The following is a 24678-nucleotide window of genomic DNA, read 5'->3' on the forward strand; positions in this document are numbered from 1 at the left end:
TAAAAAAAAAAAAAAAAAAAAAAAAAAAAATCATCGATTTTTCCAACTACAGTATGCAGGAAAAACTAAAAACAGGTGGGAACTACCTCCTGTCTTGAGAAGCATGAAGCAGCTGCCCTTTTCCAAATCTATGTAACACTATGTTTGCAGGGTTTGTGATGACAATAACGATATTTGTTTAACAACCTACATATTTAATGACTGGACATTAAACCCAGGTGCACTGTTCAAATTTATGACTCACTTTTTTTTTTTTCTTGGTACAGTTCTACATGTCTGGTTAACAGAGCCTCAGTATCATTTTTTTGTACAGACACCTGTTCATACAGTGCTAAAATGTTTGCTGGTTGTACTGTACAGTACTGTAGTTCTATGTTGTTAGGCATTTACAATGCTGCATGTGGCTATACAAACAAAAGTCATAAAGCTCAAGTTTCCTTTAATCATTTATTTTGAATATTGTAATGTATACACTATATACAATTCTTCATTTAGCGACCAAATTCAACCATGCAGAACTGTAACTTGGTCATTAAATGAGGAAAGGTCTATACTCTAATTCATATAAGACTCAATTTTTTGGGTAAATTAACTATCTTTTTTGGGAGGAGTACCAGGGATCAACCTCAGGTCCTTATGCTTGTGAGGCAGGTGGTAGAACCACTGAGCTTAATCCCTGGCCCTCAATTAAATATCATTAACTAGATATCATTCACTAATTTTTCCCTCTTATTCCTTTCCCAGTTAGGTATCTCACTTAATGTTAGCAGCTCAGGGAGAAACTGGGATCTTCTCTTTACATCTCATGCCCAAATGTACAACCAGTTCTATCAATTTTACTTCACAATTTCATTGTTTTGTGTCTAATACTAGTGACACTATGTAGGGTATAATATCTTCCTTTTGTGGATTGCTACTGGTCAAACATTTTGAACTTCTTACTGGACACCTGCCAATCCTCTTCAATTTAACTTTTTTCACAACCGCTATAATGATATAATGATGTGTATAATGATAATGAATAAAAAACAGAAGCTTATCGCTGAATGAACTGTGTCACCAATGTCTAAAGTGATAGGAAAAAAAATTCAAATTTCCTAGAATTGATCTTGAATATTGCCACTTACTTTGGGAATGCATCAAAACAGTAGGTCTTCTTGGTATCAGGAAAAGCAACTCGCATTCCTGAGGTCAAAGGAGAATGAAGAATAACAGCAGCACTCTCATACCGAGCAGCAAGATCTACAGATGGTACTGTCCCTATACTTTGGCCATATATAATCACATTTTCAGGACGAATGCCATACCTGCAAAATTCAGAAGATTTAAAAAAAAAAAGTTGAACTGGAAGAAAATGTCACATCATTTCTAAAGATTTAATATTAGAACAATGTAGGATGAGACAATATTAATTAATTTATGATTAAAAATTGTTTCCCAGTTATCAACATTAATTTTAATTCTACAATAAGCTCTATAATGTAAGCTTATTTCATCTTTTACCTTTCAGAAACAATTGTTGATATTGTTTAAAATTTCAATCTTCAAAAATGTACTACATCACTTGTTATACTCTAGTAATTCAACCTAGTATACTGTTGACTAAGTCTGGCATACATCAGATAACTACCCTGTGTGTGCGCACGCGCACACACTACTGGACACTGAATCCAGGGTCTTGAGCACAGTAGTCAAGCGCTCTACCACTGAGTTACATCCTGGACTTTTATTTATTTATTTTGAGTACCGGGGATTGAAGTCAGGTCCTTGCGCTTGCAAGGCAGGCAGCGGAACCTCTGAGCTAAATCCCTGGCCCTCATCCTGGACTTTTAAATTTATGTTTTGAGACAGGGTCTCAACTAAGTTGGCCAGGATGGCCTTGAACTTGCAATCTTCTTGCCTTGGTCTGCCAAGTAACTGGGAATACAACTGTGTGCCAAGAGGCCCAATTATATCACTAATATTTTAATGGACTAGTGTTTAATGTATATTTAGTGCTCATTTTTCACTCAATATAACAAAAGTTATTTCTCCAGACACTGAGAAAGGCTCATTTTTATTTTCTAAACTGGTTATACTGATGAAATGCTACATAAGACTATGTATGAAATGAATACAATAACAATGCAGTTCAGTTATGACTAGACTTCCAATAGTAACATTTTACTCCCTTAACACTGACTGCTAGAGATTTAAATACAAATTTACTGACAAATATTACTGTTATTTGGCCTTTCTACTTAGCTGGCAGAGAGTAATCAGTTCTGGTAGTTAAGAGCCATTTGCAAAGCAGCTTCTAGACCTTTAGACAGGTAAGAGAGCTTTCTGAGAATCTGAACATTCACTAGGAAAGAGCAGGGCAAACTATATACATGTTCTCTTCCAGGAAAAGATTATGTGAACTATCCTGATAATAATACTCCTCACAATAGTTTCTTCTAATCAGTCCTACACAAACATTTGGGGTATAATCTAAGGTGGGGTTCCATCTAGTCCTAATTTACTCAATGTGACTGAACTCAGAAAAGCCTTTTTTCCTTTACACAGAAAGAAATTGGGAGAATGAACATTACCAGCACTGGCACAACTCCACACTACATTATTGTTAAGAGGTGAACAATAATTGCTGGTGGCAATTATGGGTTTTTGGCTAAATATGGCAATGGCAAAACTCTAGAGCAGGGTTGGTGAACCTATGGCATTCATGCCACAGCAGGCTGCTTATTACTCAAAGCACTAAAAGGTTCACCAGCACTGCTCTAGAGAAACAGGGTCAGGTGCCAATGAAGCATCAGATAACTAAAAGCAGTAACAGTTTCAGACAGTATAAATCAGAAGGACTTTTGTGACCATCAATCTAGTTGACTGTATAGAGATGCTCAAAGTCACAATAAATTAATGATAGAGCTATAATGAGGACCAGATATACCAACTCCCAGGCCAGCGCTCTTTCCATTACAACACTGAGAGCTTAAGAATTGTTGAAGACCACATAGTGAACATCAGGACCTTATTTTCTTTTTTGGTTCATTAGAAGGTCAGAAACTGGGTTATTAGGCATATCAATTTTTCTGAAAAGGAGATCATTCAAATAATAATTACTTAAATTCATTATTTCCCTCTTATTACTTAAGCCTTAACTTTGATTAAGAAAAAGAATTATAAGTCACATATTCCAAATAGGCACACCACACACACACACACACACACACACACACTCTTCATAACTGAAAATTATCTGGAAAATCTTACCTAACCTTTTTAAACACATGAAGACACAGGCTCAGAGAACTTAATATATTTCCCAAGACCACTTAATCTTTCTAACTTCCAATTGTATTTAGGGTGCAACATGAGGGTAGAAGATACAGAATTGCTAAGAGTCTAAAGGATGATTTAAATTTATGCCGTCTTTGTTTCTTATTAATAATGATCAAATATGTGAAAAAAAATCAAGACTGGGAATCATCTTATAAAGTTTTCTTTAAATGGATATCCAACAAGAAAAAGAAAAGCTGATTAGATTTTTAAAATAAACATAGAATACTGAATATCATGTTTTGTTTCAGTAAAATTACCCTTTTGTGTTGCTTAGAAGTACTAATAATAAGACTGTTTTACCTTAGCAACTTTAAGCAATATTATTTCACTGATATTAAACTTTAAAAATATAATCTTTACGACAAATTGTTTTAAAACCACTAAATGATTTTTACCATTCTCTTTTAACTCCTTACTACTATTTTAACTCTTCAAATCTACATTTTCATTTAATTTTAATTAGAAATCCCTGTATTCCCTCCCGTTTCCCCCCTGGTATTGGGGACTGAGCTCAGGTAGCACCCGACTACATCCTCGGCCTTTGAGTTTTTGAGACAGGGTCTTGGTAAATTGCCCAGGCCTTCCTCAAAGTTCCTCAGACTACTGAGCACCCAGGATTACAGACATAGGTACCACACAGAGCTAGTAATACTTTGTATAGAATTTTGCTGAAAGCGTAATTTTTACACTTTTGGAAAAGGAAATATTTTTAAAGACATCTTCTAAAACAGGTTATGCCTATTATAAAATTAAAGACGTTCTCTTTGGCACCAGTAATAAACATTAAATTATAAACAATAAACTTTTATGTCTTCTAGTTTACACTTAACAGAGAGCTTATGACAACTTATGCTAAGATACCTATCTATTTATTGAACTAATCAAAATTAATCTGATTCCTGAGAAAACACACTCAACTCTACAAAATAGATAGTTTTCAAGGAAAATTTGTATGTATCTTGGGGACTAGGAAAATTTAATGTTTCTTTTTTTGTTTCGTCTTGTTTTTTTGTTTTTTGAGACAGGGTCTCACTATGTACTTCAGACTGAACTGGAACTCACTATGCAGCCCAGGCTGGTCTTGAACTCACAGCGATCCTCCTGCCTCTGCCTCCCGAGTGCTGGGATTACAGGCATGAGCCACCATAATGTTTCTTTTCTTTTCTTTTTTTTGGTACCGGGGATTGAATTCAGGGCCTTACGCTTGCAAAGCAGGTGGCAGAACCACTGAGCTAAATCCCCAGCCCGACTAGAAAAATTTAATGTAATTTCCAGTCTCCAAATGTATATTCTTTTTATAATCCAAAAATAATTGACAAAATAATAAAGTTTTGTCACATAATTTATCAAGACATTACTTAAAAAAAAACAAAAACCTGAAAACTGCCTTTCTAAATTTTAGGAGTCCACAATGTAAGGTAAAATCTCATCAAAATAAAAACAATGTTAATATTCCAGTACAGTCTATTTAAATCACATTGCCCACAAAATAATTATATAAAATAATAAAGTGTCTCAATAATGACAGATCAAGTGAATGGTCACTTAAATTTATCATCATTTTCTCTAATTTCCCTGAAAGGCTACAACTGTGAACAAACATTAGGATACTACACTTCAATAAGTGGGTTCATCAAACCAAACATTTAACATTTAAAAACTTTAGGTCATACATACACACATGCATTAATATATATGTATACTAACCTTAGCTGTCTTAAAGAGGTTTTTTTTGGTTATTATATAAAATTTTGAACTATAACCTAAAAGTTTAATGATTACTAAGTATATATTTATAAATAAAATCTTTCAATAGTAGTTCAAGGCATGTATAATAAAAATAATTTTTATACTATTTTAATGTAGTACAGTTTTGGGTAACTACCATAAATGTGAAAAATACTTCCCAATCACAAAGTACCTTGTCCTCAGAGCAAGCCAAGCAGCTTCAATATCCGCATATAGGTTCTTCTCTGTTGGTTTTCCAGAACTTGCACCATATCCAGAATAATCATATGAGAATATATTACAATTAATCCGTGATCCCAGTCCTATGTAAAAGCTGCTCATTTGACCAAGATCAACAGCATTTCCATGTGAGAAGAGTAAAGTGTATTTGGCGTTGGGTGAGCAACGCACAAACATACAGGCAATTCGGTTGCCTTTACTGGTTCTAGTCATGAAACATTCAATAGCATCTTTTTCTCTAGAAGAGTATTGCCAGTCAGCTCTTTCTGAGAGATGTAAAGTCCAGCGGCTTCCACTTTCATCGCACATCAGTGTGTAAGTTGGATCAGGTGGCAAAAATGCTAATTTTGAAGCAATTTTCCCTGGGCAAGGTGGACAGCAGAAGAGGCAACATAGCTCACTAAATGAAAGATTATTCATCCTCTGAAAAATAAAAAGAGAAAGCAAAGGTTTTTAATAACTGAATGTGGATTCTACATTCTTGTACAATGGGTTAAAATAAAGGCATGAGTAATTACTATTGGTGGTTAATGTCTACTACAATTTCAAGTACCTGCCTCAACAGATCTTGGTGTCTTTCTAGAAATACATTAAATCCTGGAGTGAGGCAAATACCCCTAGCCAGTAGATAAAACTCAAACACTGTGCTTCAAACAGAAGTGATTATTATACATAACAAAAATGTGAAAGATAACAGATATAATCACATAAATTATCTTTAGATTATCTTGTAATTTTTGTGTAACTCAATAAAGATTATCAGAATCTCATGAAGAAGCTAGGGATTATATGATAAGTAAATAAACAAAGTACAGAAGGTGAAGCAGTGGTAGAGCCACAATTTGATGCAAGTCACCCCTACTCTCATGCAAGCAGATTCCAAAATCCTACTTGTGGGAAAGCAGCCTTTCATTCTATCACAGTAAGATGGTTCAAATAACCTATAAAATGTAAAAAATATATGTATGTTGACATGTATGCATGTATATAATTATTGCCCACACTAAAAAAAGGCTAAAATTTGAAGTCAGTTATGAAAAAGAAAGGCTAAATTTCCTCATGTTGGATGAAGAACACAAGATTAAAGTCAGAGAGCTGGGGTGGAATCCCATTTTAACACTAGCTTTGTCTCCTTGGGCAAATTATTTACCTCTTTGATTTTCTTCATAGGTAAACAAGGCCAGTAAATACCTACACTGAACATAGTGGTTGTGAAGATCAAATGTCAGGGAGGTATACAATCCAGTAGTAATAGCCATATGGTTGGCACATTCAAGAATGGTCTTCCTCCCATTTTTTTTGGGGGGGTACTATATTTGTAAAGTATCTACTGTATTAACTTGGGCAAAAACAAACAGTATTTATTTTTGCACCATCAGCATTTCTATTTTATCCTTTCTCACACTCTCTTTTTAGCTGACATAGACTGTAGCTTAATTCTACTAAGAGGGCATTCAAAATAATTACTTAAAGGTTTGATAGCACACTAAACTTTCTGCCAAGTAAAAGACAGGAAAAATTATACATCATTATATTGAGAAATTTCCTTAGGAGAGCAACTAAAGGGTTGAGATATTTAAGAAAAGAACATCCTGATGGGTATGGTGGCTCATGCCTGTAATCCCAGCACTCAGAGGCAGAGGCCAGCCTGAGCTACATAATGAGTTTAGGGTCAGCCCGAGGCCTGAACTACAAAGTGGGACCCTGTCCGGGGGGGGGGGGGAAACCCTGAAAAAAGAGAAAAGAACATCCTTTTCACTCACCAATGAATGAAAATAGATTCTCTGAGACTCAATATGAATGTGTTAATTTCTCAGAGCAAACACACCAGGTAGAAAGCAGAAACAGCACAGGAAGAGAGCTAAGTACAACATGAAGGACTTTAAAACATGAGCAGGGAAAGCGTCTTGAATATCAAAAGCACTTTTGCTTGCTATTCCACCTTTATTTCTTTTTAGCCTTCAAAGTAAGTTGGAACAAGAATCAGAAGAGAAGTCAAAACTAGGCATCACACCTCTAGGTGCTAATGTGACTTGGCTTCCTGAAATATGACGATGAGGATGATGAGGGCATATGCAGGGCAAAGGACACAAAGAATGTGTAACGAGTGCCACAGCCAGGTGTGTTATCACTGAAAGCTCTACAAGGTCTGCCATCACGGGTGCCCACGACAGAATGTGACTATCTTGCAACAGGAAGATTTTAAAAATCTGATGAAGATGGCAGAGAAAGGGTCTGTTTCAGGAGATGACCTGGAGGGGCATGGGGGGAAATAAGGTAGAAGTACAATATATCAACGTTCTATTTAGTAACTGACTATGGTTATTTCTCACTCTATATTCCTTACATGCTGTAACTACTGACCCACGACTGCTAATTAAAAGCTTTATTAGTAAGTAAAGTGCATATAGCTAGAGTATGTTCCTATAATTTAGCACCAAGACATGAAGACATATACACTGTAATAAACCAGTTCAGAAATAAACCTGCCGACTGAACATAGGTAATGGCACAGAGATTCTTCTGCAGATAAATACCAAAGAAGCAAAAAAGGAAAATAGCTGTCTGTAGTGCCAGGGTCTTAGCCAGTGAAAATAACACGACCTTCTTCATGATGGCAGAAGAAAATCATTCCCATGTCCACTGTCGCAAAGTGAGCTAACTGGGACCCATTCAATGAAAGTCATAAAAGATAACAAATTCAATAACTTACAGAAGCAGCAAAGGATTTAAAATAAGATGAGAGAGGGAGAGGGAGAGGAATAAGGAGAGTTTTCAGAAAAGGCGGCAAGCAGGCAGATGAGAAATCCCCAAATATGCAATTTGGGGGAAGATAATGAAGAAAGAGAGAAAAGAGAAAATCAAATTTTATATAAGGAGGTTGAAAGTAGAGAGAGCAATATCCACACAAAGAAGAGGTCTCAGGAAAGGCTGAGTTTCTTAGAATTAAAGATACCAATTCAGACTGAAATAGTTCAAAGGGTGCCAAACATGGGGTAACTCTCATGGCTAGACACTTTTTGGTAAAAATGAAAAACATTAGGAATAAAGAAAATTTTACCCTTAAATTTTTCTACCAAGATAGAAATTACTTACTAGAGAATTAAAATTTTTCATTTTTCAATAGCAACACCTATAATAAAAAAGGTGATTGTCTAGAGCTGTGAAGGATGAGTGAGCTGGGAAGTAGGGACTAAAGGATATGAAGTATCTTTAGGAGATAATGTTGAAATGAAAATGTAAAACTGATTTAGTAATGTTTGCACAAGCCTGAACACATTCATTAAAAATCTCTGAGGCGTGCATTTTAAATGGGTGAATTCTACAGTATGTGAATTTTATCATAATAAAGCAGTGAAACACAGGCAAAAATCTATGAAAAACTAATTTTGAAAAGAAAAAGCAGGGCTAGGGATTTGGCTCAGTGGTTCTGGTGCCTGCCTTTCAAGCACAAGGACCCGAGTTCGATCCCCAGTACCAAAAAAAAAAAAAAAGAAAAGAAAAAGCAAAGATATATATGTATTGTGCAAGGTAACTGGGAATTTTCCCTCCCAGATAAGTAGACAGACTATACCACATTACAGTAATAAAGAAGATTTAGGCTAATTCAGAAAGACTTACTAACAAAAGACAGCTTAATGGACTCACATATGAACAAGAATATGGTAGGGCATGGCAGGTTTCAAAGCAGGAGGAAAAGGATTCTTTAGTAAAATACGTTGGGAAAACTTACCACCTAAATAGTAGTTTTATCCCTATCAATATATGACAAACTTCAGACAGATTACAGACTTAAAGAGCAAACCTACAAAAGCTTAAAATTACATACACACAAAATCAGATATATCTTTAATCAAATGAAGGATACCTATTCAGAAAAGCAAGCCTGAGAAAGACTTCATCACCCAAAACTAATGCAGATAAATACTTAAAGTATGAGGGGGCTAGGTATGTGGTTCAGTAGTAAATGGTTGTATAGCATAAGCAAGGCCTCGGGTTCAATCGCCTGAACCGTAAAAATAAGTAAAATAAAAAATGAGAACCTCTGCAGAAGCAAGAGGAAAAAAATAATAGGTAACCCAAGATATGTCATGTAAAGGTACAAGATCCAAATGATAAATGTAACTGTACTATATATTTAAAAAGTACCAATAAACAATAAGGAAAAAATTTATACTAAAAAAAAACAGGCAACTTGAAAACACAGAATTCACATGTGTAACAAATATGAGGGAAAGACTCACCTCACCATTAGAAATGCAAAAAATAGTACTTCAGAACTACAGTAAAAACAAAACATACAAAACTGAGTAATATTCAGTAATGGTGAAAATAGGAATCTTTGTGAAATGCTGGTAAGTCGTCCTACAAGAGAGTAGCTAAAAATTCTACCCTTGAGTAAGTCCAAAGAAACTTGTATAGTTTCATAAGGTAACAAGTGGGTACCAGAGTACTCACTGCCACGTTATGACTGATCAGAAGCAACACAAGATGCCATCAGTGGGGAAATGGTGTTTGATGCAGATAATGGAATATTATTTGTAGTCAGAAAGATGACTTGGATGGCTTAAGCTTGTAGCTAAATCCGCTCTCACAAGCACCCGCCTCACAAGCACAAGGTCCTGAGTTTGATCCCAGGTACCACAAAAAACAAAAACAAAAACAAGCATATCAAAATATATATTTATGCAAAGGGAAATAAAGATGGAGGCTGAAGAAAAAATACAAATTAAATTAACAAGGACAGAGCCAATGCTCAGACTGATGTATTCTTGGTAGCAACCATCACAGCTGCCTGCTTACAAATAAACCTATAGTGCCAGAGTTCCTAAAGCACAGAAAGATTTCTAGTATTTGTAATTAATGAGTTAGCAGATTAGTTAAGATTATTTCAACTCTTTGTGTCTAAGAAGCTTCCACAAAAGTAGTGGGGAGAAGGAAAGAAAGGAAGCAGGGGGGAGGAAGAAGAAAAAAACCCACTAACCTTATTTTCTTACATGGGGACAAAAGAGAAGCAGTCAAAATCTCTGAAATTGAGTGTTGCGGATTAGGAGCACATAGAAGGAAATACATTGTTAGTACTAAAATTGTTCAGTGCATTATGAAGAATAGGACAATCTTCCAGGAAGCAGGAAATCTTGCCCTTCTTGACATCAACACACAAAATGAAAGGTCATTTCACTTTAAACAGATGGCCTATTTAGCTTTTCCTTTGTATGTTCTAGGTCAAGTGCTCTAAACTCTGAGCTACAACTCAACCCTACAGAGGATACTTGGTTATTTCACTTAGAGCAAGAGGGATTTCCTAAAATTATATGAAATAATTTAAAAACCCGTTTCTCTTGGTTAACTTTTTCTTGTTCAATAACAAAGGAAAAGGATGAACAGATTTTTCCTCCAGAGTACAGGAAGACTAATGTTAAAAATGTCCCTAAATAGAATGACCCACTACATCTTCTTCCTCTTTCTAACGTAACTCCTGTCAATTTCTGATATGACTTCCTGATAAAAAATCTTCCATTCTCTTTGTAATGGTTTCTTGGTAATGGGGGTCAACTCGTAGTCTTAGCATCTGCAAACGACCACTGACTCTTTAAGGTTCCATATTATGTTATACTGAATCAGAACTCAAATGTCTTTAAAAGGTTTAGAAAACATTAAAAATACTATCCTTTCTGTACTCTTGAGTGGTATTTTAGAGCTATGGTCTAAATTCTATTTATAATTTAAAGTCTTACCTATTCAGAGTATAAGTTGAAGATAATAAATCATTTACACTTTGCTATACTAGATTTAATGTTAAAAAAATACACTCCCAAAGCCCAAGATGAATTACTTTGAATTTGGTTTCACTGATGCATAAATCTGGGGAGGAGTATCGCATATTTTTTGTGGGCTATCAGAATTTATCACGTCATCTAGAGACTCTGTAACTAGTTAGAGGACTGATGACAAGGCTTCTGGAAGTACCAATGATATGGAGTAACATAGTAAGTTCTGAGACATTTTTTAAAGCTATTTAAAAAAAAAACTCTAAATATTTAAAGACCAAAATAATTGAAAACAGGGAGATTATGCAAAATATAAAGATTGATGTGTTTCGTAACACAAGAAAAAAGTCACTTTGGATGCTGGGGGGTGGTAGTGGGGTTCAGAAATGGGACTTGACCTCCAAGGTCTTGCATGTGTTAAACAAGCACTAGACCACTGAACATATGTATCTCCAGCCACACTGATGCTTACTTTGGTTACAAAAATTACAATCTGTTTTAGATGAACCAATAGGTAAAGAAACCAGAAAACAAACAAACAAACAAAAACCCAGAAGCTTACCAACACCAGAAATGAACAAATATAAGGTGTTTGATTAACAGCAAGATAGGAAATTCAGAGTGGACTAAAATGACAGCAAAGACATTCAACTATGAAAAATAAGAAACAAAAGTCAGAATTTAGGTCTGTGCAAGTGGGACCAGGTACCCAGTACAGTGACACAAGAGGTCATCCTAACACTAACAAAGGTGATTATACAATAACTCAGACTAAGTATGCCAATATCAAACAAAGGAATATTACACTCATTTTAGTATCCTTTAAGATCATGTGATCAAAACCAAATTATGTAATTGGTAGTAGCATTTATTAAAAGTACACACTATATGTAAAACTGAATGCTACTGTGATCCTATCTCAAAAAATAACAAAAAGGGCAAAGGGTGTCACTCACTGTGAAGGCTCTAGGTTCTGCAGTGTATGGGTGTGTGCGCACGTGCGCAGACACACACTAATGAATATTCGCCTTGAAAGAAATTTGACAAAATGCTCATTTTTAATATAACAGCGGAGCAGAGAACATTTACAGTGATCTACAAATTTAAAAGGAAGCTCTTAGCATGATATACATTATCTTATGCAGAAACAGCGCTTGTAATGCTCATACTTACCTTTATGAGGTCGAATGTACTTTCTTCTTTTTAAAAAACTCCAATAAGAATTAGCAGCAGAGCCACTCCACTGCCTATGAGGTCAGATCATGAAATTTAGATGAATTTGCTAGAAAAACTTAATTCACTTGAAGAAATTGCACAGACTATGTTATGTGGGTATAGAAACAAACTCGGAAAAGTTTTTTGAAGTATTAGAGATTTTTTATATTTCAAATTAAAAGAAAAAAGTTCATCAAAACTAATTTTTTCTTAAAAAAAGAATTATATCTGATACTTTTTAGGTAAAAAAAAAAAAAATCACAATTTTGAATACTAGTAAGATTCTAGATAAATAATAATAGAGCCAGTGAGTTACTTGGGGTGTTTTGGTGGTAAACCAGACAAATGCCTTGATAGTTCTGAGTTTAGAAAGTGAAGGATTTTGTCAAATTGGAAAATGTACTGGATAATGCCAAGGTAAGATTATTTTCCCACTGGTGAGAAGAATTGGAGTTAGATTAAAACACAAATAAAAACAAAAATAAACCTCTGAGAAGATGGTAAGCATTTAACCACTGACCTCAAAATAGTTCAGATTTAGTGCAAGTTATGTTATTATTATTATTTTTTTTAAGTAAATAAAAGGCACTAAGTACCAGAAGAGAGAAAGTCATATCTACAACAATATTATAGAAAAAGATAGAAATTAAGATTGAAGAGCCTTGGGGCCACGGATTTAGCTCAGTGGTTCGGTGGCCTGCCTTGCAAGTGCAAGCACCTGAGTTCAATCCCCAGTACCAACCCCCCCACCAAAAAAAACAAAGATTGAACAACCTATAAAACAGTCTGAGTAATGAAACTGGATCAAAAGTGACACAGTTCAATGTAGTCATCTCTATACTTTTATTTTCCCTCAGTTCTTAAATCCTACTAGACATACTGTACATAATGTGATGCTAGTAACTACATGTTATTTATACATAATTAAAATTAAATACTCAATTATTTAGTGCCTCTACTTGTGTGGCTAGAGGCATAGCACAGCACAAGTATCTCAAAAGTGCTCCTGAGCAGTGCAAAACTAGAGACTTAGAAACAGACAATTCAGAATCAGAACTCATGTGCTTCACATTCACACTAGCTTCAAAAGCTGGAGCCCCTTCTATCCAGGCTTCTCCATCACAGTCTACATAGGTAAGCAATTCTGACAGCTCTTCTTGTTGTACACTGATAAAGCACATCCAAGTAAATAAGACTACTTGCACAACACTATTTTAGAAGCCTATATATCTTGATAAAGATGCTCCAAGGTAGACTTTATTACTAACCCAATTTTAATTTTATTAAAAATAACCAATGAAAACCAATTAGGCTATGTTTCAATGCATGGTTTTGGTGTTCTTAAAAGCACTCATGTTCTTGACAGGTTCCTTACATATTGAAGTTGCAAGCAAACCACAGAAAACTGTAAAAAATATCTTGTGACTATTAGGTAACTAATTTCTGAACATAGCCCAGGAATATTCTAAACACTTTTACAATCCTGATGATCTACTGAAGTAATGCCCTAACAAGTGAATCATATCTTTCTGACTAAGCAGTAAGACAGGTTGTCCATTTTTGCATGTGTAAATATCAGACTCTTATAAAGCTTTTGGTGACTGGAAAGTACAATTATCTCAGAGCTTTCAAAGATACACCTCTACATGTTGCTGACTGCAGGCTTAAAACATGAACAAACATGTCTTTCCCCCAAAATCACAAGCTTTTGGTACTTCAACTGTAAGGCTTCCATCACGTGTATCCCCAAAGTTCACAAAATCAGTCCTATTAGCCTAGAAACATTCCACAAATACACATTATTTTCTCCTTGTTTGTAAGAAGCAAAATATGTTCCTGGGAAATTTTTCACATTTCATTCTATATAAGGTCCAAATATGGCACACTATAATTTAGTCAATGTAGTCGTATGCTTCAGGAAACTTAAGGATTATGGATAACAAACGTTGAACGTAATCTTTCTTTAAAAAAGAGGATCATACTCCTGGTAACCCAATTCTTGCTTTCTGGATGCAGTACCACCTCAGTTGTTAGAACACCAATTTTAAAAAATTATTCTGTTGTGACAATTAACCTCTGTTTTTCAGGTATATGTCCTTTGGGCTTTCACTGCTTCTTCACTGATAGCTTTAACTTAGTAAATTCTTCCAATGAGAGGGTAATCAAGTTTTTACACACATCATAGCAGAGTATATGTAGCCCAAAGCCCACAAAGCTAAGAATTAAAAGGTAATGGCTTTTGGTTTTAGTTTTATTTCTGAACAGATGGCAATTTTAGGAAAGTTAATCTATACCTCATTTTTGTTCTGTAAAATGAGAAGTTTGAAATAGATGTTTCTTCTATTTCTAAAACACCGTGATTAAGATTCTGTTCATAAGATTCAGATTTATTTACTTTTCCAAAGCATGTACAAGAATGAAAAAGTTTCTGATTTGCAAAACTTGGGAGTTTTCAAAACTCCCACCACAACACTAAAAACAAAGGACCTTAAAAAAGCACATTAATTTAAATTTAACAAGTTAAAGTTCATGAGTTGTAATTTTGGAGGGAGGGAAACAATGCTTTGTTTTTCAGTGTGGTAAACCGTACATAAACCAAAAAATTATGATTTTTAAGTGTATAGTTATCTGGCATTATGTACATTCACAATGTTGTATCATGATCATTGCCAACCTTCTACAGAACTGAAACACCATATCAAATAATCCATAACTCCATTTTCTCTTTTCTCCAGCACTTGACAACAACCATTCTTTCTCTACAATTTTTTTTGTGGGGGAGGGTTGTACTGTGGATCAGGCCCAAGGGGTCCTGAGCTACATCCCCAGCATGTTTTTTTTTTTAATTCAGGGACAGGATCTTGCTAAATTGCCCATATAGCCTGGATCATCCTGCCTGCCTCAACCTTCCTAGTGGATGGGATTATAAACTAGTGCCATTACACTTAGCTTTTGTCTAAGATTTTGACTATTCATTCTTTAAGAATTTGACTACCTCATATAGATAGAATCACTCAATATACTGCCATTTTGTTACTGGTTTTCTTTCACCTATGTCTGTGTCTTCAAGGTCCATTTATCTTATAACATGTCAGACTCTTCCCCCTTTTAAAGTATGAATGATACAGCGTTTTGTTTATCCATTCATTATCGACATATTTTTGGCTATTGCAAATAATACTGCTATAAATATGGGTGAAAAATATCTGAGTCCCTGCTTTCACTTCTTTTTGGAAAGAGGGGGAGAATATGTCTTAAAAAGTACAAAAGTAGTTTTAGTTTTATTCTAAGGTCAATAAATTTTGACTTACTATTTTTTATAAATCGGACAATACTCTATCAAATTAGCATATACATATTAAATAGAATTGAACTGCTACTTCAAAAGTCTTAAAATCTGAATACTTCAAATTTTAAAGTACTGACATGAAAATTATGAGCAATTAAATATTCAAAATACAGATTCAAGTTTCTAAAAAAAGTCAAATATTTTAACTTCTGAAACAATTTAAACTGGGGCTCTACAGCATAGTGGCAGAGACAACCGTAGTATGCAGGCATGAGACCCCAGGGTTCAATCCTTAGTGTGCACACATGAACAAATGAAAAATAAACCCCAAAACACAAATAGCACTAATTCTCTAAACTTAAAATTCAGTAGATAACTAAAAAATTGTTGCAGTTTATACATATTATCAAAAGTTATCTTCCAAAAGCATGGACACATATATGAAGGGCCCTTCAGAAGGGAAAAAATTTACTGTGACAGAACACTTAAACAGAAGATCATCCAGGATCTCTGGTTCCATTCCTTGTTTCCTTTGAGACTTTAACTCCTTAACAATAGCATTTCTTAAAATATGGACAAGGTAGTCTCCAGGGCACTAGGAAGTTTTATAGATCTTATGCTGAAGCAAAGGACATACTAACAGTGAAATAAAAACTCATCACTGTCCCCAAAAAACCCACTAACGAGTAGTAATGGGTAGATAGTACAGAAATGTTACATAGAAAAATCTGTCTTAGAGGTCTGAGAGGGGGGCTTTGAGGATCAGCATATATTTACACTGTTCCCCTTACTATCTTACAGAGACTTCTGGGGCTGTCTGAAGAGACACCACCAATTTCATGATTATATACTACCTGAAAGGTTTAGCCTTTATCTTCCCTCAATGTCAACGGTATATTTATGGGTTTCAAAGGCTGCCATCAAGGAGGTATTTTTAGATCTAGAAGCTAAGACATTACTCCTTAAAGACTGACTAGACCAGTATTAACATGCCTAAGGTCTGTGTCCTAGCCAAATGGGTAGATAACACAGTACTGTCTCTCAGGGCTGAGTTATCTTCGTATCTTACTCTCAGATTCTCCTGACCTTTGTAGAATACCTGTGTGAAGGATTTGAGCTGTACCAATCTTAATCAAGGGATGATTTAGGAACTGTTCTCACTGCTGATAATTTTGTTCTCTTTTATCAGCTGTAAGTAGTCCAATATCAATGAAATTGAATTTAGGAGCAGATGAAAGAGGCTATAATCCAACATAGATCTTTGTGCGTCACATAAGTGTTACTTTATCTTTCTCTGTTATTTCTGGGCAATTTGAAGACAGCAAGCTTCAGTTCTCAGCCTCTGCAGTCACCTTGTCAATGTCCTAATGCTTCATACTATTTCTAATTAATACCCTAAATGACACCAGGATCAATAATACTGTAAAATGCTCTTAGACCTGACTTTGGACAAACCCTAATTGGATGGCTCCAAGCTAATTAATCTTTTTTATGCAAAATCAGTTAGTGTGACAAAAGCTTGGGTTTAACCTGAAAATTATCTTAGATACCAACAGCACTATTAAAAATGTGAATTTCTGGACTAAGGTATGTTACATTACTTTATGCTTCTCAAACTAGCATTTACCTAATCTGTAACTGCTGCAGTATCTTAATTTTCTACAGAGATATTTGGAAAACTTAAAGAACCCTTCTTTCTTTTTATTTGATCTGTGGTTAAGATAGTTATCTCTGGTACTATACTGAAGAAAACTGGATTTTAATCTATTCATATCTCAATTGTGTAAACACAAATCCTGTCCCAAACATCAGTTCTATATGATTAATATTCTCGGATCTAGATAGGACTTTCTACTTTGTATTGTATTCTTGACTTCAGTTTCTTTTTCCTTTTGGCATTTCCCACAACCCAGGTTATATAGTAATTCTGTTTGCTCTCTTTTTACTCCTGGCCTGGAGGTATGTCTTCACATAGCCATTAGGGACTATCTACACCTCTGTCTTCTTCCAAGTGGAGGTTCAAAAGAACTTGCTCAAGATTTCATACTTTCAAAAAATACCTAAGTCCTTATCAGAGATGGACTTACACATACTGGGGAAGGGAGAGAATTTCAGCCCGTGAAAAGGAGGGTGTGCACAGATTTTAGAGTAAGCCTAAGCCTACCAGGTTTCCTGATAGAAGATTTGTTTAAAAGGTAGAAAGATTATCATTACAATATCAAACAAGTAAACAAGGGATATATACATTTCTCTTCTCCCATAATACATATAGATACACAAACAATCCTCAGGACACAGGACTATACTTTTCCTTCTTAAAGGAAAATAAGATTAAAATAAAAACAAAAACAAAAGCAGGATAAACATAGAAAATTGACCATGTCCGTATATGCATTTTCATGTTGATTGAAAGGGGTCACTTTCACTTTTCTAAGCTGAACAGGCTAACTTAAGTTAGGAAATGTCATTTATCTCTTCTAGCATCTTTAAGGCTGATTATGTGGAAGATTTCTTAGAACACTTAAAATGTTCAATTGAAGGCCCTCAGGAGTAAGGAATAGTAAGAAAATGTTTTCGTTGCTTTGTCACTTTAACTAAAGAATGCAGGAAAAACTAGAGATCTCCCTTTTTGTGAGAAGCAAACCTTAAGAATAACCAATAAAATTCAATTAACAGCTGGCTCAGAAGTCTTCAACCACTTCCATGTTACTCAACTTTTTGTAACTTTCTGCCAGAAGATATGAAGCCATCCTGCATAATATTCTCCTTACCCATCAATTTTTTTCCATACATATCTATTTAGTAGGGATAAAAGATGATGACATTTATGTATCTTCAACGTAAGTATGATATTCTTTAACTCTCTTTGCACTGACAGTGGGACATGAGTCCTTACTAATCTGGTCTTTAAGTTTGTTTACCCTGTTCGACTATCTATATAAACTGCCATCTCCACCGCTTCCTTTTCCTTTGGCTGACCACCAGCTTCTTTCCCTTAATCATACTCATCTGTAGTAAAAGTTTGAAAAAGTACCCCTATCCTAGAAGATGTGTAACAAATACTTGTCAGTTGTGCTGAACACATTCCCCTGGCTTATGCAAGCCAATACTACTTTTTACACACATTTTCTTCAGTAGTGCATACTAAGAACTGGAATACTCATTTTAAAGAACAATCTAAATGCCTAATTAAAGAAAATGAGGACAACACAGTTAACAGAGGGAAACTGTTACTGAATTTCTTCCAAGACCATTTGAAAATAAAAGGTAAGTGGGCTAAAGATCATTATAGTCGCTTTTTAAAATTCTAAATTTACATGGTCCTTTGTAAATTGGTAATTAATATTTTCATTATTTTATAACAAAGAATAACATTAATAAAGTTCTATAGAATATTTTCATTTTACAGAAAATTAAGGAATTTGTATATAAGCAGAATTCAGTGATTAGGAAAGATTTTGTAATAGAGCCAGAAATTAGGGTTAGATATGATTTGCAAAAACAGAGGGAAAACCTTTATGGCTAGGAGATCAATATACTTTCCAGTATCATATCACAGTCTTACCAATATCACAGTAAAGTATGATAGTGAGAACTAAAGCAGTGTATACACTCAAAGGAAGGAAAAAGGGGGGGGGATAGAATTTAAAAAGAAATCTTTGTTCAATGATGGAAACCATTAATGCCCAGCACAGGAAAGAAATGGAATCCACAAAACAGATTCAAACAGATATCCAGGAGATTGAAAACTCTCACTGAAAGCAGCAGAATGGGTCAATGTGAGGACAGAATATCAGGTATAGAAGACAGGGTTGTGGTTAGCAATCATGAGGAGAGATTTCTTAAAAATAGCAAGGGACCATGAGAAATCAATCCAGCAGCTGCTAGACGATTCAAAGAACAATATTAAGATTGACTAGAGTCAATGGAAAAGCAGGAGACAGTGCAAATGACATTAAAAACAAAACAAAACCAAAAACCTGTTCTCAGAAGTAACACCAGAAAACTCCCCAAACAGGGAAAAAGAATTTGATATACAGGTAAGCAAAGTATACAGAACCTCAATTAGCCATGATTAAAAAAAAAAAAAATTCTTCCCCAGAAATTCAAGACAAGGACAGAATATTAAAAACTGTTAAAGAAAAGAAACAGATCCCCTATAAAGGAAAGCCGATCAGAATCACATCAAACTTCTCAATACAAACTCAAGTCAAGGAGAGCCTGGAGTGAAATATTTAAGCCCTAAAGGAAAAAAACCCACCAACCCAGAATGATGTGTCTTGAAAAACAAATCTTAGTTCAGTAACGTGTAGAAAACCATTGTAGTTCTTTAAGCATGTGAATAGAATGAAGCAGTCATTTAAGCCACTACATACATTATAGGCCTAAAGGGACTGATTTACAACAGAATTTGATAGTACTGATGGCTTAAGTAGAGTACAGTAATTTGATAACTCATGTAATGCTGTTAAATAATTGTTAGTATTTAAATTTCAAGATTTCAAATTTAAGATTCTGAAAAAAATCTCCTATATTTCAACCTGGTACATGACAGTATGCCAAATACATATTACAAGAAAAATAGAAAATTAACAAATGGATACCATACTATTTCTACTGCAAAATGTATAAATTACATCCTTCAGGTAAATAATATCCAACTCCACTGAAAAATTGTTTAATTCCGTATTAGTAACAAGTAATACTTTCTCCCATACAAAATAATGATAATGCAATTTCTTTTAATTTGCTGCATAGTTCGGTTGGAAAGAATTGTTTCATTGTCTCCCTTTAAAAAAACAAGTAGAAAGAACCTAGCAAGTGTCAAGTTTTTTCATTTTAAGAGATGATGTTAGGGTGTGAAAAATATTTTAGCCAAAACTGACAGAGCAAAATTTTTCTTAAGCTGTAGGCCAAGTAATGTAACTGGGGAAAATGAGGTATGGGTGAAGGGGAACAGAAACTTCATTGAGATGAATCTGACAGCTGGAATCTCGCTTTTAGGAGTCAACAGGTCTGTGAATCTTGTTTACAAGAAGAAAGCGAGCATTTAAGAAGGATGAGCCATTCATCCTGAACACATCCTACATACCACTTCAGGTATGGATGCCACAAATATGTAAAAGTACCAAAAGCTATTAAATTCACCTAATGATTTTTTTGTTGCAGTTTTTATGCTTTGAAAATGACTTTCACAATATTCACACCTCGTTTTTATAAAATAAAGGATAGTGGGAAGAGCACCAGACCAATTATTAGGAAACTCAGGTTCTAGCTATCATTCTATTTCAGGGCGCTGTTAAGGCCCTGCCTCAATTTTAAATGAAAACAATGAATTATTAGATGTACAGTTTTTCCAGCAAGAGTATTATACAAAATCCTCCCTGTCTTCTGCTACCTAGATGTTAAGGGCATCATATTCTATGTTAACATTAGCCTTACATAATTAGGTATGATTATTTTTCTCTTTGCCCTATAGAAAAAATAAATCTAATTTCATATTCCATCAAAACCATTAAGAATATTTAAAAGTTCTGTATGACATCTCTAAAGGAAAAAAAAAAGTAAATCTTTTGGGAACTTTACTGAAAACACCTAAAACAGCATCACACAGACAGGAAATTTTAACTAACAAATATTTTAAAAGTCTAAAACCAAGAAACCCATTGGAAATATATCCAGTTTCCATTATCCTTAGTCAAAGATGGGAGCCCATGCAATTTCCTGCATTTATTGAGATTATCTTTTCTACCCTTTTGCAGTATGTAGTTCTTGACTTTGAAAATAGAAAGGACTGATCAGGGTTATTGTTCAGAATGAAAAAAACAAAAAGAACAGCTCAAAGTGTGTGAAAATACAAAATATTTGGGAGTAATGTTAATTTCTTCCATTCATACACGTATGTTCTCCTACACTTTCTTTTCTAAATAACCTAAAGGTGACTAATATTTTACTTATGAACTCCTTGGTAGCTTCCCTCTGTACATGTAATAAAAGCAAACTTCTCCAGAGATCCTTAAAGGCCTTGCGTGAGCTAGCCTTAGCTTATTTTACCTCAGTCTCACCATCTTTCAATAACCTGAAAGCATGACAGTTTCCACTTTAGGGCTTGTACCCCTGTTTTTCTTCCTCTTTATCCCAGTCTCAAATGCTACTCTTTCAAAGAGATCTTCTGAACCCCCCAATCTAAAATATTTCTCCACAGCACCCAGTTCTTGACACAGCTTAAAACTGTGATCCATGCCATGTTTTCCACCTGTGGGCTTACTTGATTCATGTCTACTGCGTTTACTAGATTTAAGCTCTATGAGGTCAGTGACCATGTTTTCTTCGGAACTCATATGGTCAATAATCTATTAATCAAATGAAAGGGACAGAAGACCCTGCAGTTACACAATTTAAGACTCCACAAAATATAATCTGAGATAATAATCAAAATAGGGGTTTTTGTCTGTTGAGTCAAGAATTCAAAATATTAATGTAATTTATGGCTTGAATCCTTCTGAAAACTGGGGTACTTAAATTCTGTTTTTAGCTACACTTAACTGTACATTAGAAAAACCTACCTTCTAACTTAAAATCTCTAATAAGACAGTTAAATAGACTATTAAGGTGAGGATAATCATATGTACAACTAACAAATTTGCTAAATATAGTATTTTACCTGGGTAATGTCCATTAACTGCAACACAAAAATCAAATCCCAACTAATATAAACTAATAACACTATAATTTTTACATATCAAGCTATATTATGAGCATTCCTTGACAAGGCTGGAAAACCTTTTTCTATAAGGGTCATTTGGATGGTGGGGAGAAAAGAAAAGTGACACGCTTCCTGATTAATTTGGAAAGACATTTTAAGAGCTTGGTCCTCAGGCCTTGGTACATGCTAGGCAAGAGTTCTAAAGCTGAGCAACATCATAAGCATCTTCATGAATAATTTTGAAGAGCTAATGTAAATGTGGTATTGTCAAACACTAAACATTCTTGTGTATTTTAGTTTCTTTTGAGATGATGTAACAAGCTTCTTAAAAGGTAGACTAATAAAATTTACATTTGAACCATTCATTTTTAAATGAGCATTTACTTAAAAAATGAGCAATTTGTTCCTGTAACCTGAGGTGCAGCATGTTCCCAAGTGATAAAATATTTTTCATCAATGTCCTAAACACCATAAAAGCAGCAATTTTGCCTTTATAAATATTCTTTCTCGAGTAGTCAACTATGCTGTTGAAGACCTTACCAGAGAAGCTTATCCAAGGCTCTAACATTTGGGATATTCAGCTGATAAGAACCTAAATCTTCTGTTCTTTTTGACTTTCCTCACCAACATTAAGGAATATAAGTCCGTGTTAAGTTAATCGTTTTCACATTCTTCAGGGCTGGGAGGAGATAAATGTTGGCTTCAAAGTCCCTGAACAATGACCTTCCTCTCTTGCTTTTATTCTCTACAGTGTTATCATCACTAGAAGCAGAACCTCAGACTTCGACCTAGCGTACTCTTTCACTACAGCAGGGACCAAAAAAGAAGTTATACATACAGATTGATACTTTGCTAGAGTTGCATATCTCAAGAGTTGCTTCAGTTTATTTGCCACTTTACTAATTTCTTAGCAGTTCTTAAAAATCAATTTGGAGTAAAACAAAACACGAAAAAGTTTACATGAGAAAAATACAATAGTTTTTAAACAACAAAATGTTCAGCCTTCATTGGATTGTTTTAAAACACAATAATTTACTATATTATTTTTGTGTATGTGATAGAGTTGCCTGTTTTGGGGGCAATGGTGGTTTAAACACAGGTGCTAGTTTACCATAAAGTTCTTACCACAGTATTTGGCAAAATGAAAATAGCTATGAACAATTAGATGTGTTAAATGAACTTAATACATTTTTATTTAAAATGATGCCTTCTATTCAGAAATTATGTTATTCTTACTTTTCTAAGTTAAAATATCTTCTGATGGGAAATAAAATCTTTTGTAAAACAATGGCACTAAGTGCTAAGATATTTCTCTGAAGTGATTTTACTAGGCGATACTTACCAAGAATTTTCTCCTCCCATTTTTAAAATAAAACTTTTCTTAAGACATCAGGTTTTCAAACTGCTATACCAGGGCTTGAAATAAAACATAAATACATTCAAGTCACAGCTTAGTCACTTCTACTTTTGCAACTTTCTGTAAATTCTAACAGTTGATGGAAAGATTAAATGCCAAGAACGTTTAATTTTTGCACATAATAGATACAGAAAAAGATGTTCTTTAACTTGAGAGATATATATTCGATCTCTTTCTGGACCAGAAATCAATCAAATCCTCGTGGGCTTTCCATTTCTGAGAAAAAGTTTCATCCCTCGTGACTACCCCCACCCTCGCCCATTCTGGATGGTTCCATTACCAAAAGCATCTTCAGAGACTCCAACTACTCAGTTGTCTATATGTAGATCTATTTCCTATATCTTCAGCCTCTCTTTAGCAGGTTTCATCTCTTTGGTTAATAAACATGTTCAAGATTTTCCTTTTAAAAAAAAATTACATGTATATAACCCTACAGTCTCTAGCTCCTGTATCTGAGAATTCTTTAGAATCAAATTTCTTTACCTCACCTCTCTCAGGTCCAAAATAGTAATCTAATATTCATCTTCAACTCATTCATTATTTAGATCTCTGACAATGTTTTACAATTTCAAAGTGCATATAGTATTTTTCAGTTTCCAACTTTTACACGACCACATTGTCATTTCCTCCCTTCTTGCAACTAACTTGTTTTTTCTGATGGCCCTGTCAAAGGTTTTTAATACATTTGTCTTAATGTTTTTATCCCATTCAAACCCGGTCTTTAACACTTATTTACTAATAAATCCTCAGTCTAGATACAGTACTAAATCTGTTAAGATTTCAGATCTTTCCCTTAACTCTAGACCCTGGATATCAACTGTTACCTTTTTGTCTTCTTATGTAATTTATATTTATTTATCTAATCCCCTTCCTCCTCCACCTTTTCTAATCAAGTCAAGGCCTACTTCCTGTGTATCCTTTCCAATCCTCTTGGACATATCTCAACTTTTCATTGAGTGTTATAAAATCATTCTCTAATATCTCTAATATG

General features: G+C 34.5%; 1 protein-coding gene across 2 annotated transcripts in view; it reads right to left on the reverse strand.

Annotated features, from left to right (window-relative positions):
• The window catches only part of Abhd17b (abhydrolase domain containing 17B, depalmitoylase), a 26533-nt gene extending 2847 nt beyond the window's left edge, over positions 1 to 23686 (reverse strand). Inside the window, exons 1-3 of one of the 2 annotated variants that reach the window (XM_010638456.2) lie at positions 23613 to 23686; positions 5243 to 5712; positions 1128 to 1307 (exon numbers count right to left, since the gene is read on the reverse strand). In XM_010638456.2, coding sequence (XP_010636758.1) covers positions 1128 to 1307; positions 5243 to 5709 — 647 coding nt within the window. In that variant the 5' untranslated portion in view covers positions 5710 to 5712; positions 23613 to 23686. Of the gene's footprint in view, positions 1 to 1127; positions 1308 to 5242; positions 5713 to 12233; positions 12258 to 23612 lie in introns of those variants that run through there. The other variant, XM_010638457.2, reaches the window with a different exon arrangement.
• Between the last annotated feature and the right edge of the window lie 992 nt (positions 23687 to 24678).

Source organism: Fukomys damarensis, unplaced genomic scaffold, assembly GCF_012274545.1.
Source record: "Fukomys damarensis isolate Sample0158 unplaced genomic scaffold, DMR_v1.0_HiC HiC_scaffold_31, whole genome shotgun sequence".
Taxonomy (NCBI): domain Eukaryota; kingdom Metazoa; phylum Chordata; class Mammalia; order Rodentia; family Bathyergidae; genus Fukomys; species Fukomys damarensis.